Below are 13,813 nucleotides of genomic sequence, written 5' to 3'. Positions count from 1 at the left end.
TTTTTCCATTTAGCATAGATCATGAGCATGTTTCTTGTTTCTATGTAGTCTTTATAATTTTAATGGTTGCTTTCTACTCCAATCTGTGAATTATCATAATTTATTAAACCATTCTTTTCTGTTTGACATTTTGGTTATTTCTGATTTTATGCTAATTCCTTGTTGTCTCAGCCTAAACTGAATTAAAGACAGAGCTGGAAGAAAGGATCATGACCAAAGGCTTTCTGTGTGGTTTCTTTCTCTTTTATTGTTTAACATTCGCTGGGCTGTCGACATTTCAGCAGATTAATGGGAGTGACATGAGTCCTTTTTTAATTTATTGATTCATTCTCTTTTGTTAAACTTAAAATTTTTTTTTCATTTTTTTCATTTTTTAAATGTTTATTTTTGAGTGAGTGCATGCACAAGCAGGGGAGGAGCGGGGTGGGGGTGGGAGGGGAACAGAGGATTCCAAGTTGGTTCCTTGCTGACAGCACAGAGCCCGATGTGGGGCTCGAATCCATGAACTCATCGTGACCTGAACCAAAGTCAGACTCTTAACCGACTGAGCCACCCAGGCGCCCTTCCTTTTTTATTTTAAATAAAGACCTGGAACTCTCCCATCCCCACTCAAGATGGCAATAACCAGGATCACGGTTACCATTCATTGAGCATTTTGAGGTGGCTTGAGATAAGCTTTCTGCTGAAATCTCGTTTCATCCTTACAATAATCCTAGCCAAGCCCTCATTCCCATTTGTGCCCGGGTAACCTTCTAAAACACTTCTTGCCTCTGTCAGTGGAAAATAGGCAGCATGGCACAATAGTTAGCACCAAATAAAAAACAAATCCAGCCTAAGTAAAGAGAGACTATTTGAAAGGACTCACGCAGTAGGAGGCAGGAGACTGCATTTGGGAGATCTCTGAAAGTATGCTCTGCTAATGAAAAGGAGAGTAACAAAGCTGGGAAGGAGAGAAACTTAGCCAAAGTTTGGCTCACAAGCATTTTCCCCACCTTTATTGAGGTACGGTTGGCAAGTAAAAAGTACATATATTTGGCATTGAGTTGTATAAGTTCTTTATATGTTTTGGATACTAACCTCCTATCAGGTATCTTGTAAATACCTTCTCCTATTCAGTAGGCTGCCTTTTTTCTTCTCTTGCTGGTTTCCTTAGCTGTGCAGAAGCTTTTGATCTTGGTGTAGTCTCAGTAGTTTATTTTTGCTTTTGTTTCCCTTGCCTGAGGAGACCTATCTAGAAAAAATGTTGCTTTGGCTGATGTCAGAGAAATTGTTGCCTGTGTTCTCTTCTAAGATTTTTATGATTTTAGGTCTCACATTTAAGGTCTTTAATCCATTCTGAGTTCATTTTTGTGATTGGTGTTAGAAAGCAAAATGGGTGAAGGGGAATGGGAAATACAGACTTCCAGTTATGGAACGAATAAGTCATGGGAATAAAAGGCACAACAGAGGGAATATAGTCAGTGATATTGTAATAGTGTTGTATGGTGACCGGTGGTAGCTGCACTTGGTGAACATAGCATTATGTGTAAACTTATTAAATCACTATGTTCTACACCTGAAACTAAGGTAACATTGTGTGTCAACTATACTCAAAAAATTTTAAACTGTATACATATAAGGTGTACTACATGATGTTTTGAATAATATATACATTGTGAAATGATTATTATAATCATACTAATTAACATATCCATCACCTCACTTAGTTACCTTTGTGTGTGTGAGGGGGGGGTGAGAACGCTTGAGATCTATTCTCTTAACAAATTTCAAGCAGACAATAACAGATTATTAACTACAGTCAGCATGCTATACATTAACAGGCATTTTGTTCCCATTGATCCGTGGGAACCTGTGATTCAACTAATCAATAATGAGGCAAAAACTGAGAATGTGGAGGGTCTGCATCTGGCCTTAGGTAAATGAGGCATAAACAATGAGGGAACCTTATCTAAGCCATATGGAAGGGTGCTTCTTTGCAGTAAGCCATTTCCTGGAACACAAAAGTGGTGGTTGGGGGTAGGGAGATTCTTGAACCATTTACTGTTTTCCAGGAGCACGAGGCTCTGGTAAAATTCAACGTTACCAGGAGCTCAGGTTTAGAGTGAATCTTAGGGTGGGAGGCTGACTCCATCTCCTACTAGTGAACCTTAGGCATTCTCCTAACCTTTGAGCTTCGGTCTCCTGACGGGTAAAAACAGGGAAAAGGATTTTCACTTTGTCAGCTATTAAGGGAGATTACATGAGATAAAGGGCAATATAGTGCCTGGCTCTTGAAAGTGCCGTGCAGCTTGTGAATCTTCGTTGGCTCCCCATTGTATTGCAGACGAAATCTAGGCTCCTAGAACCCCAACCCAGCTCTCAAAATGAATCTCTCTACTCCTCATAAAACCTATATGCAGTCACACCTAACACTGTCCCTCTCTGAATGTTTTATTTTCTCACTCTCCACATTCATTGTCTCTCTGATTAAGCAGAGGGTTCCAGGAGAGATGGACACAGAACAGGCAGGGAGGAAGGGCTCACTCTGCCAAGACAGAGAGGATAGTTGAATCAACCCTGGCTGTCCATCATGTGTCTGTGACCTCTGCTTGCTAAATTTTTATTCTTTCTCCCCGGCCCACTTTAAGGACTGCCTTTCTCCATCTCAGGTCATAGAATCCACTACCTGAACACTCGCGAGACTGTTGCCTGGTATAGTCACTGGCCATGTATCACATTCTACTTTATATTGTCAGTTAACCTGCATGTGTGTGTCAATACTCTCCAAAGTGGAGGCCAAGCTCCTGGCATGCAGACACCATATCTGTGTTGCTGGGCAGCTCTGATGATGCCTAGCACATACGTAGTGTTGTGAGGATTTGCATTCATAGTTCTGCACTTTGCAAGAAAACCATGGGCATAGCACTGCTTTAAATAGTTGTTAGGAAAAGGGGTTGTGGAGGGATACAGATTTTTTTCTTTCAACCCACAAAAGGAACCGGCTATACTTAGCTCTTTAGGGTACTGGATTACTGATAAGATACAAAACTGATGGGGACTAGACCTCTCATGATTATGTGATTCTAATGACACTATTGCTTTCTGTTATCTGAATGTGATAACCACTTCCTCTGGTATAGTTTTTTTTTTAACTTTTTAAAATGTTTTATTTGTTTCTGAGAGAGAGAGAGGCAGCGTGAGCAGGGGAGGGTTAGAGAGAGAGAGAGAGAGGAAGACAAAGAATCCAAAGCAGCCTCCAGGCCCTGAGCTAGCTGTCAGCACAGAGCCTGACACGGGGCTCGAACCCACGAACTGTGAGATCATGACCTGAGCTGAAGTTGGACACTTAACCAACTGAGCCACCCAGGCACCCCTCCTCTGATATACTTTAAAGGCTCTTTGGATTTGTAGCTAGAGAGCTACTCTTTTTTTTTTTTTTTTAATGTTTTTTATTTATTTCTAGGAGAAAGAGAGAGAGACAGCGTGAGCAGGGGAGGGTCAGAGAGAGAGGGAGTGACAGACTCTGAAACAGGCTCCAGGCCCTGAGCTGGCAGTCAGCACAGAGCCCAACGCGGGGCTTGAACCCACGAACTGCGAGATCATGACCTAAGTGAAAGTCGGACGCTTAACCAACTAAGCCACCCAGGTGCCCCTAGAGAGCTACTCTTAAGGCCTGGCACTTGGAACACTTGTGACTTTGCATTCGATCGCCCGTGCCTTTCTTCTGCACCCCTCTGATTGCCTTCTAGCAAGTCCTTCTCGCCTAGCCTTTTATGAGTAAAGATGGTGGAAGCTAGTGTCTGAGTTTCCTAGAACTATATTTTGTTGATTGAACTAACGTTTCTCCAAGAACTGCACTGTTCTAGACACTGTGGGAAGATTAAAGGGGGAAAAAAAAGACCTCTTTTTGTAGGTTGGTACCTTCTATTATTTTTAAAATTTTTTTAACGTTTATTTATTTTTGAGAGAAAGGGAGAAAGGAGGAGTGGAAGAGGGGGAAAGAGAGAGGGAGACACAGAATTGGAAGCAGGCTCCAGGCTCTGAGCTGTCAGCATAGAGTCCAATGCGGGGCTCAAACTCATGTGCTGTGAGATCATGACCTGAGCTGAAGGCGGGTGCTCAACCAACTGAGCCACTCAAGCGCCCCACCTTCTATTTTAAAAAGTAACAGTTAACTTCATACTTTGCCATATTGAATAGATGCACTTCCCTTCTTGTTTTTGGTTGCTAATATGGCCTGCTTCAGGTCAATTCCTGTTAACTTCAATTTTTGGAAGATTTTCTGACCTGGCCTCTTTTTCCCTACAAAATTCCAATGTAATGTGTTACAGGGCTCAAGGGAAGAGATGATCCATCTGGGTAAAGGGGGATTACTCAAGGAATTCATGGAGGAGAGAATATTGCCTTGCCCTATTCTGGAAATTTATGGGCAAGAAAAAGATGCCCTTATTTAATGAAGTCAGACAACTTAAAAAATATCTGTGGACCTTCAAAATCCTCTAGAAGACCAATTATTATTTGTATGTTAGATTTCTTGTAGTTAACATATTAGTTTTAGGTAGTTAAATTCATGTTACTAAGCTGTTTCTGGGAGCTATATGTATACTTTGTGGCAAAGAAACTCTACCATATAACTTGTACAACTAAAATGTGTAGTATATTTATACCTGTTGGTTTTTGTTTTTTGTTTTAATGTTATAAGCAGAAGTAGGGTTGGAGGGTAGAGAAGAGCCACACAGGATTCCAGACCCAGCTGTGACATTAAGTAGCTGAATGAGCTTCAGCACACCCCCTTACCCTTCCAGAGCCTCTAGGGCACCTCTTCTCGACCACAGCACCCTTTCAGTTCTGCTGTTCTCCCGCTCTCTGTGCCTGACTCTTCAAATAACTAAGACTCTGGTTTTGGAGGTGAAAGACCACAAGTGTTTTAAAACATTGCCTGAAGGGACTGATTCAGCTGCTCGGGTGCTAGACAGAGGAACATCAATGCCTGCAGGGCAGTGGGGGAGGCTTCACCGAAGAGAGTCTGAGCTGAATCCAGAAAGTTGGAGGAAAGGAGTTTCATGGTTTGTCTTTAATTTTTTCTATCTCGGCGCACCTGGGTGGCTCAGTCGGTTGGGCGGCCGACTTTGGCTCAGGTCATGATCTCACAGCTTGTGAGTTCAAACCCCTCATCGGGCTCCTTGCTGATAGCTCAGAGTTTGGATCCTACTTCAGATTCTGTGTCTCTCTGCCCCTCCCCTACTCACACTCTGTCTTTCTCTGTCTCTCTAAAGTAAATAAACATTAAATTTTTCTATCTCATCAAGCTGATCTCCTCTCAGCAAATCAGTACTGATAGTGAAGGCCAAAAATATTTCAATAATATGTTGTTTGAATAGAAATCTGGTGATTAGACATTTTAAATGGATGCTAAACTGCAAATAATCACCAGTCCCATGGCACGGCCAACTCACGGATGTATATTTACTTTCAGCCCTCCAGATCACCAGCTTTGCTTCGAGGAGCTTGGGTTTTCTGCTCTATGTAGAGCCCAATGCAGGGTTCCAACTCACACACCATGAGATCATGACGTGAGCCAATATCAAGAGTCACCAATATCAAGAGTCAGACACTTAACTGACTTACCCACCCAAGCGCCCCAAGATATTTTCAATTTATAATAGAGCAATATCATTAAGTTCCTTTGCAACATTCCTTCTATTAAAAAGCAGGCCTGGACTAATAAAATTTGTCATTCTGGGTGGGCCTGGGTGGCTTAGGCAGTTAAGTGTCCGACTTTGGCTCAGGTCATGATCTCGTAGCTTGTGGGTTCACCTCCCCATCGGGCTCTGTGCTGAGAGCTCAGAGCCTGGAGCCTGCTTCAGATTCTGTGTCTCCCTCTCTCTCTACCTTTCCCTACTCATTCTCTGTCTCTCTCAAAAATAAATAAACGTTAAAAGTTTTTTTCTTTTAAATAATAAAAATTTAAAAAGTCAAAATTAAAAAATAAAAATTGACATTCTGTTGTGTGCTGTGTTACAGCACATTTTCGCATGTGGTATCTAACATGTTTTGAAGCCTGCCCCTTTGTCTTTTGTCACTCAAAGCCTCAATGCAAGAGGTGACCTCAGAGGATGCTTCTCTTGCAGTCTAGTCTTTTTTTTTTAATGTTTTAAGGTTTATTTATTTTTGAGAGAGAGAGACAGAGCACAAGCAGAGAGAGAGGGAGACACAGAATCTGCAGCAGGCTCCAGGCTCTGAGCTGTTGGCACAGAGCCCAACACGGGACTGGAACCTACAAACTGTGAGATCATGACCTGAGCGGATGTCAGATGCTCAACTAACTAAGCAACCCAGATGCCTCACTTGCAGTCTAGTCTTACTGTTTCTCTACTGGCCTTGCATTGTCTGAATCATTTGATTTCATCTTCCTCTTTTGATCTTCTTTACAAATTTTTTTCAGTGTTAATTTCTTAGCAGTTATAAATAAATTTGAGAAGTACTGAAATTTATCAAGGACAAAAAGCAGTGATCCAGATTCTCAACACTCAAGAGTTAGTGACTGTTCGTATTTTGGGTTCTTTATTCTCAGTCTGTCCCTTTATCTTTCTTGTGTACTTCGATGATTTTTACTATAAAAATGCACATTTTTCTCCATTAACAAGTTGAGGACTATTAGGACCTCAACTTACTGGATTGTAGGTTTCTGTCTCTTAACCTTGGGTGCTGTATTAATCAGCCTTCTTTTGTAGTGCTCCATAACAGACACTTTCCAAATCCCAGTGTCTTATAACAGTGACATTTATCCCACACTCTTGGGGTGCCCTATGGCTGTAGTTTGAGGTTGGCTGGCTCAGCTGAACTGGGCTGGACTCCAGATTTCATGTCTGGTCAATACATCACCATTTTAGGTGAAGGATCAACAGTTACCTGGAGCATGTTCTTCTCTTGGCAAAGGGTGATTAGTGGAAACTTGCCATGCTTTTTAAGGCCTTAGTTCAAAATTTGGGCATTCCCATCCCACCCACATTTCATTGGTCAAATCAAGTCACTTGGCCAAGCCTGCAGTCAGTAGGGTGGAGAGTACCTCCTGTTGGGAGCCAAGGTTTATTAGGTTACTAGGGCTGCTGTAACAGACAGCACAGACTGGGTGACTTGAACAACACAAGTTCATTGTCTCCCAGTTCTGAATGCTGGAAGTCTGAGATGAAGGCATCAGCAAGGTTGATTCTTCTGAGGCCTCTCTCCTTGGCTTGCAGGTGTTGTCTTCTTCCTGTATCTCCACATGGTCTCACTTTGGTGTGGTTTTAGTCCTAATCTCTTCTTCTTATAAAGACATCAGTTATATTGATTACAGCCCACCCTCATGACTCTACTTAACCTTAAATTTCTCTTTAAAGACTCTATCTCCAAGTACAGTGACATTCTGAGAGACTAGGCATTAGGATTTCAGTATATGAGCTCGGGAGGGGTCCCATAACACATGGTAAGGGTGGGAAATGAAAGAAGGATTGTAAGTAAGGATCCCCAAGGCTCAGCTTCCCCATCTTTAAAACAGGGGTTTGTTAGGGATTGAATGAGAAAATTCACAAAAAGCGCCTGCTGGTGGAGGTGGTAAGGATGGGTATGGTTCTACATCATGTGGAAGGACCAAATCCAGCCTTCTTGGGCCTATTGCCTTGTTCTACCCTGTGGGCAAGCTGGTAGTACACAGTACTTCTCATAATGGCCTACCTTTCACAGCAGTGTACAGTCAGTGGAATCTTCATAATAAAGTCAATAGGGCTTTTGGGTACTCAACCTATGGCCTTGGTTTTGCTAACACCATTTCTACCTATGAGCTATGGCTGCCACCTTTCCTTTGCCCCAAATATTTATTGAAGATCTTTAATTGCTTCATAGGGCTGTGGGCTTCATATTGACCTAAGGCATGGCCCTCCTTCTAAGGAACTACAGTTGAATGCCTATGAGAATAAATGAGCCAGGCGGTCAGAGCAGGGTGTGTCCCTCTCTCTGCCTCTATGTTCAAATCCAGCTGTCTCACACACTCTCCTTTTGTTTTTCGTTCCCAGAATATCGTGTTAAGGAATGGTTCCGAGACCTTTGATTCCTGGAAGAAGCCCCCTCTGCCTGTGTATATCCAGTTCTATTTCTTCAATGTCACCAATCCAGAGGAGATCCTCAGAGGGGAGACTCCCCGGTTAGAAGAAGTGGGCCCATATACCTACAGGTGAGTCCTGACCATTCCCTGCCATACCAACCAGAAATATGGAGTGGCCCCACCGTGGCCACAGTTGGCATCTCTTCCCACGAGCATCCTCTGCAGGCTACGTGGGGAGTGCAGGTTTTGGTTAAATCTGTCTGAAATGTTGCTAATATTTGGCTCACCTGTGTGACACCTCACCAGAGGATGACTCTATGGACGAGGGCCAGTCTCAGCCTGTTATGTTTAGGAATGCAGGTATTTCCTCCTGAGTTGGCAAAAAGCGGTTATTGAGCTGTGAAGAGCTATGCCCTATCCCCAACCCCTTTAAGGCTGTCCCTTGATTCTCTTTGATGACTTTTAGGGCCTTCATCTATTTCCCTCCCCCACATACCATTTTAGACCAGGTTCTAGAATTCATTGTTGGTTCATAGACAGGCCTTTCTATCTCTTTTTCATTTTTTTCCCCACCGGTCCTGGGTATGAGAGATAACTAAGTGTCAGGGTGGGTTAGAGTCTTTGGCAGTGACTTTGCCATTTGGCCAATTCCAAAAGCTGGGGAAGTAGGAGAACTGCTTTAATCATTTTTTAGAAGATTAATAGGGGGAAGTACTCGGGGATCTTAGGGTCAGAGCATTTTCCCTGTTGTAGCAATACCCCGCCCCCCGCAATAATCTTTCCAATAAAGTTTCTCCTTTCCAACAAAGTTTAAGAAAATAGTAGAGGGGGTGCTTGGCTGACTCAGTAAGAGGAGCATGTGACTCTTAATCTCGGGGTTGTGAGTTCGAGCCCCACGTTGGGTGTAGAAATTGCTAAGAAAAATAATAATCATAAATTTTAAAAAATAGAGGAATCAGCAAGATCTTTTTTGTGTAGAATTGCTAAATGGTAAAAATGCCTTACAACTCTCTTGTAATCTATTGCTCAATAAGTGGTTGCTGACTAATTTATATTATGAATCAGTACTATTCCTTGTGCAAGAATTCAGAAATAAAAGTCTTGGTCCCTGCCTCAGGTGCTCATGGTCTAACTCTGGAGTCAAATTGCCTGTTTTGACTCACCACAGCCACTTACTAGTCTAGAGACTTACTAGATAAAGAAACTAGTGGTTTCTTTATCTGGAGATAAAAATAGGACAGCCACCACAGGATTGTTATCAGGATTAAATGAGCTAATGAGTCAGTATTGTTAAAGTGCTTAGATTAACGCCTAGCACACAATTAGTGCTAAGTAAGCGTTTGATATTATTAGTGTTTATGGATTGTCTTAGTCTGTATAAATCAATATCCTGATTTGTAAAGATGAACTCTGTTTTTATATAAAGCAATTTTAAATTTAAAAAGGGGGAATGCTCCAAGGTGGCTTCGTCAGTTAAGCATCTGACTCTTGATTTTGGCTCAGGTCATGATCTCACAGTCATGAGATCAAGCCCCAAATTGGGAGTGTGGAGCGTGCTTAAGATTCTCAATCTCTCTCTCTCTCTTTTTTCCTCACCGCCCCTCGCTGCCCCCTTCCCCTCTCACACAGGTGTGCACTCTCTCTTTCAAATAAATAAATAAATAAGTAATTTTTTAAAGAGGAATCTTAAATAAATATTTGGATCTTCACTTGAAAAATTTTTTTGTATGGGTTTAATACCTAAAGAAACTGTGTACTAGGTAGAGCAGGTCTGTGTTTGAGGCTGTCTTGCTTGGGGATAATTGGAAGTTGAACTAGAATTAGAATCTAGTTTTATCGTTTTACAAATTTTTTATTGTGATTAAAAGAAAATAATATAAATGCATCATGACCACTTTTAAGTGTACAGTTCAGTAGTGTTATGTATATTTTTACAATGTTGTGCAACAAATCTCTAGAATTTTTTCGTCCTGTAAAACTGCAACTCTATACCCATTAAATAACTCCCCTGGTAGCCACCATTCTACTTTGTTTTATGAATTTCAGTGCCTTACATGCCTCATATGAATGGAACCATCCAATATTTGTTTTTTTTTTTTTTTTTGCTCTTTTTATTTTTTCACTAAATTTTTTCGGGGGAAAAATTTTTTTCGGGGGAAAAAATTTCACTAAATTTTTTTGGGGGGCAGTCGGGGGAAACTGCCTCCATGTGAGAATGAACTCATCTGAGAACTAAAGAAAACTCTGACAATTTTCCTCTGGGTCTCCTGGACCTGTTCCTATGCTCATTATCCTCATCTGAGAAAAAGACATACATTCTAATCATAACCCAAAGAAACCCAATGCTCCATCAAAATGTCTTCTGGGCCATTGTGTCTGCTAGCTTAATAGGCTGTTAAAAGCGTGATCATGGGGACAGATAAATCCTAGAAGTAAAACAGTGTCTGATTGTTACCATACTCCCTCCATGTTCCCATTTTATTTTTATTTTTTTAAGGTTATTTGTTTATTTTGAGAGAGAGAGCAAGAGAGGCAGAGAGAGAGAGAGAGAGAGAATATACCAAGCAGGCTCTGCGGTGCCACAGTGCAGATCTTAATTCAGGGCTCGAACTCACGAACTGTGAGGCCATGACCTGACCTGAAACCAGGAGTTGGACGCTTAACTCACTGAGCCAGGTGTCCCCATGTTCCCATTTTAGACGGACCAAGACTTACTCGTGAGAAAAGCTCAGGAACATCTTACAGGAGTTCTTAACCTAGGATCCACAGATCCCTAAGGGGTCCATGGATAGAATTCAAAGTGGTCTGTGTCTTGGGTAGGAAAAAAATGATAATTTATTTTCACTGACCCCTCACTAAAATTTAGAATTTCCTTTGAGTATAAATGTAGGCAACATACCACAGTGGTGTAAGCAGTACCCATGGCTTCCTCATTAATGGAAACACAGATATTGTGTCTCATGAAAGCTATTGTCCATGATACCATTCATTTTCATAAATACTTCAGAATTATAGTAATTGTTAGACTTGCTGTTGCATCTTATTCAAAGTATCAGTAAAGAAGCATGGTGTATTACCATATCACAGATTTTAAAAATGATACCTATATTTCAGTAATTGGTTTCCTTTGTAATCCTGTAATTTTGTTCTGTGTATGTAAAAACATTTCTTTAAGAAAGGGTCGATAGACTTGACCAGATGGCCATAGGGAAGATTAAAAACCCTGAGAGCAGATCCAGTAGTTTCGAAGGCAGGTTGGTCGCTCATTGATTGTTTCTTGTTTGCTTCCTGAGTTTTCCTTCCTCTGGTTTTTCTCCCTGCCCTGATCTCTCTTCCATTTCACTGCCAAGGTGGTTTCCCTTCCCTGCTCAGGGTCTTAGTGACTCTTCCTGTATGATGTACCAGGCCTACGCACTCTGTCTCCTTCCGTATGTCTAGCTTTTCTGTTTTATTTTAATTTTAATGTAATTTTTTGGCACTCTCAACCTCAGATTTTATACTCTAGCCAGAGCTCTCCAACAGAAATTTATTATAGGCCACAAAGGTATTTGAAAATTTTCTTGGAATCACATTTAAAAGGGTGAAATTGATTTTAATATTTTATTTACCCCAGTGCTATCCCAAACAGTGTCATTTCAACATGTAATCAATATCTGGAATTATTAATGAGATACTTTATATTCTTTTCTCCCCCCCATGCTAAGTCTTTTAAATGTATAGCACATCTAATCTTGGACTAGCCACCTTTCGGGTGGGTAACAGCCACATGGGGCTGGTGGCTACCATATTGGACAGCACAGTTCTAACTGTATTGCAGTTGTTTGTAAGTCCCCAGCTATGCTGCTGTGCCATTGTGTGCAATTCCCTCAGTCAAGAATGAACTCCCCCCCACCTCTCTCAGATCAGTTGGTGCCGCTTCCTGAGCGGGCACCTGAAAGTCCTGAGACTTTCCCTGACTTTGGATGAGCTCTCCCTAGTATGTGTGTCTGTTACAAACTGAATAAAGGCATTTTAACAATTGGTTACATATCTGTCTTCCCAATGTACTGAAAGCTCACGAGGGGAAAATCCAGTGGCTGGCGAATATATGTGAAACAAGTAAATGAAATATCCTCAGCCATGGCTTAAATCCTTAGGACGCAAGAGGAGAAACTATTTAAATCCACAGAACACAGCTCAGCTGAGACCACAGGACTTAATCCATGGAAGCCCAGGAGGCAAGGCTAGGTTCAAGAAAGAGGAATAGGGTCTTGAAAACGAATGGCTTGGTTCACGAACAGATGCTCACATGTGCCCTGCAAACTGCTGGGCGTTCCTCTCAGGGTTGAGTGAGTTGTAAGCTGGAGTTCGCAGAAAAAGAAGGCGTTTTAGTAGCTCTTAGGGCTCTTCTAGAGAGCCTTTTGCAGTCTTTTAATGGATCTGATTTCTATCACTTGTGACTTAATTATGCTATTGTTTACACAAGAAGGATAGAATATTCCAGTAACTCCTGCCCCAGTGTTTAATAGTTCCTTGGGTTCCTTCCCAACTGAGTCAGCGACCTTGATTGTGTGCAGAGGGACCTGAGGCAGGAAGGCAAAGGCAAGCTGGCCTCCTGTCCTGCTGGTGAGCGCGGAATGGTCTTGGTGCTGGGGAATCTCTGAGAAGAGGGAAAGGCCCTCTTCTGTGGAGGCCCTGGGTCATTTGACATACAATTCACAGTGGCACCTTTCCCCCAACATTCACTTATTGATGACTTGAGAATATTTGTATTTTTGGAAAAAGACGATGGTGGTTCTGCAAAGTAGATAAGAACCAGTCATTCTGGTTTAAGGAATGTAGTGCGTTATTTACATTTGTATAAAGTGTGGGTTGAGCAGCCTTGGGGCAGACCTGTCAGCAGAGCTAACTTGCCTCCTGGTCCTGTTGCTTAGTGACATATTTGCCTAAAATGTGTATCCAATTTATGATAGTCATTGGCTTCTGCAACCTTTTTGAGATTCTTTTCATTTTGTCAGGTTTCTTTTTCTTTTTTGCCTACTAATTAACACACCAAGAATTAAAAAGGAAAACTAGTTTATCCAAGGGCTCTTTCAACGAACTTTCATATTTCTAAGACATACTTGCTAAATTTACAATATTCCATTAACTATCTTCTATTTGAGTTTCTTCGTTTTGTGGTTTGGATTAATTTATTTTTTAGGCTCATATTACTGCTTTAATAGTAAAGGAGGAGACATTAGGGATAAATATCTCATAAGCACTTTTTTTTTTACAAATAGTTTATTGTCAAATTAGTTTCCACATAACACCCAGTGCTCATCCCCACGAGTGCCCTCCTCCATGCCCATCCCCCCTCCCCCCTACATCCATCAGTCCTCAGTTTTTGTCAGCATTCAAGGGTCTCTCGTGGTTTGCCTCTCTCCCTTTCCCCCACCATTTCCCCCCTTCTTCTCCCCCTTGTTCCTCAGTTAAGTTCCTCCTAATCCTCCTATTGTGCAAACATATGGTATTTGTCCTTCTCTGCCTGACTTATTTCACTCAGCATAACACCCTCAAGGTCCATCCATGTTGCTACACATGGCCAGATTTCATTGTTTCTCATTGCCATGTAGTATTCCATGGTATAGTAGTATTCCATATATATATAAACCACATCTTCTTGATCCATTCATCTGTTGATGGACACTTAGGCTCTTTCCATGTTTTGGCTATTGTGGAGAGTGCTGCTATGAACATTGGGGTCCATGTGCTCCTATGCCTCAGCATTTC

At 41.6% G+C, this 13,813-nt stretch overlaps 1 protein-coding gene across 1 annotated transcript in view; it reads left to right on the top strand.

Annotated features, from left to right (window-relative positions):
- The window catches only part of SCARB2 (scavenger receptor class B member 2), an 86,635-nt gene that overhangs the window by 14,561 nt on the left and 58,261 nt on the right, over nucleotides 1-13,813 (top strand). The window contains exon 2 of the mRNA XM_039230975.1: nucleotides 8,034-8,191. Within this exon, the coding sequence (XP_039086906.1) occupies nucleotides 8,034-8,191 (158 nt within the window). The remainder of the gene's footprint in view (nucleotides 1-8,033; nucleotides 8,192-13,813) is intronic.

This window comes from Hyaena hyaena, unplaced genomic scaffold (assembly GCF_003009895.1).
Source record: "Hyaena hyaena isolate Hyena2069 unplaced genomic scaffold, ASM300989v1 scaffold_54, whole genome shotgun sequence".
NCBI lineage: Eukaryota > Metazoa > Chordata > Mammalia > Carnivora > Hyaenidae > Hyaena > Hyaena hyaena.
The sequence above is the reverse complement of the archived record's forward strand: the minus strand, read 5'-3'. Positions and strand labels throughout refer to the sequence as shown.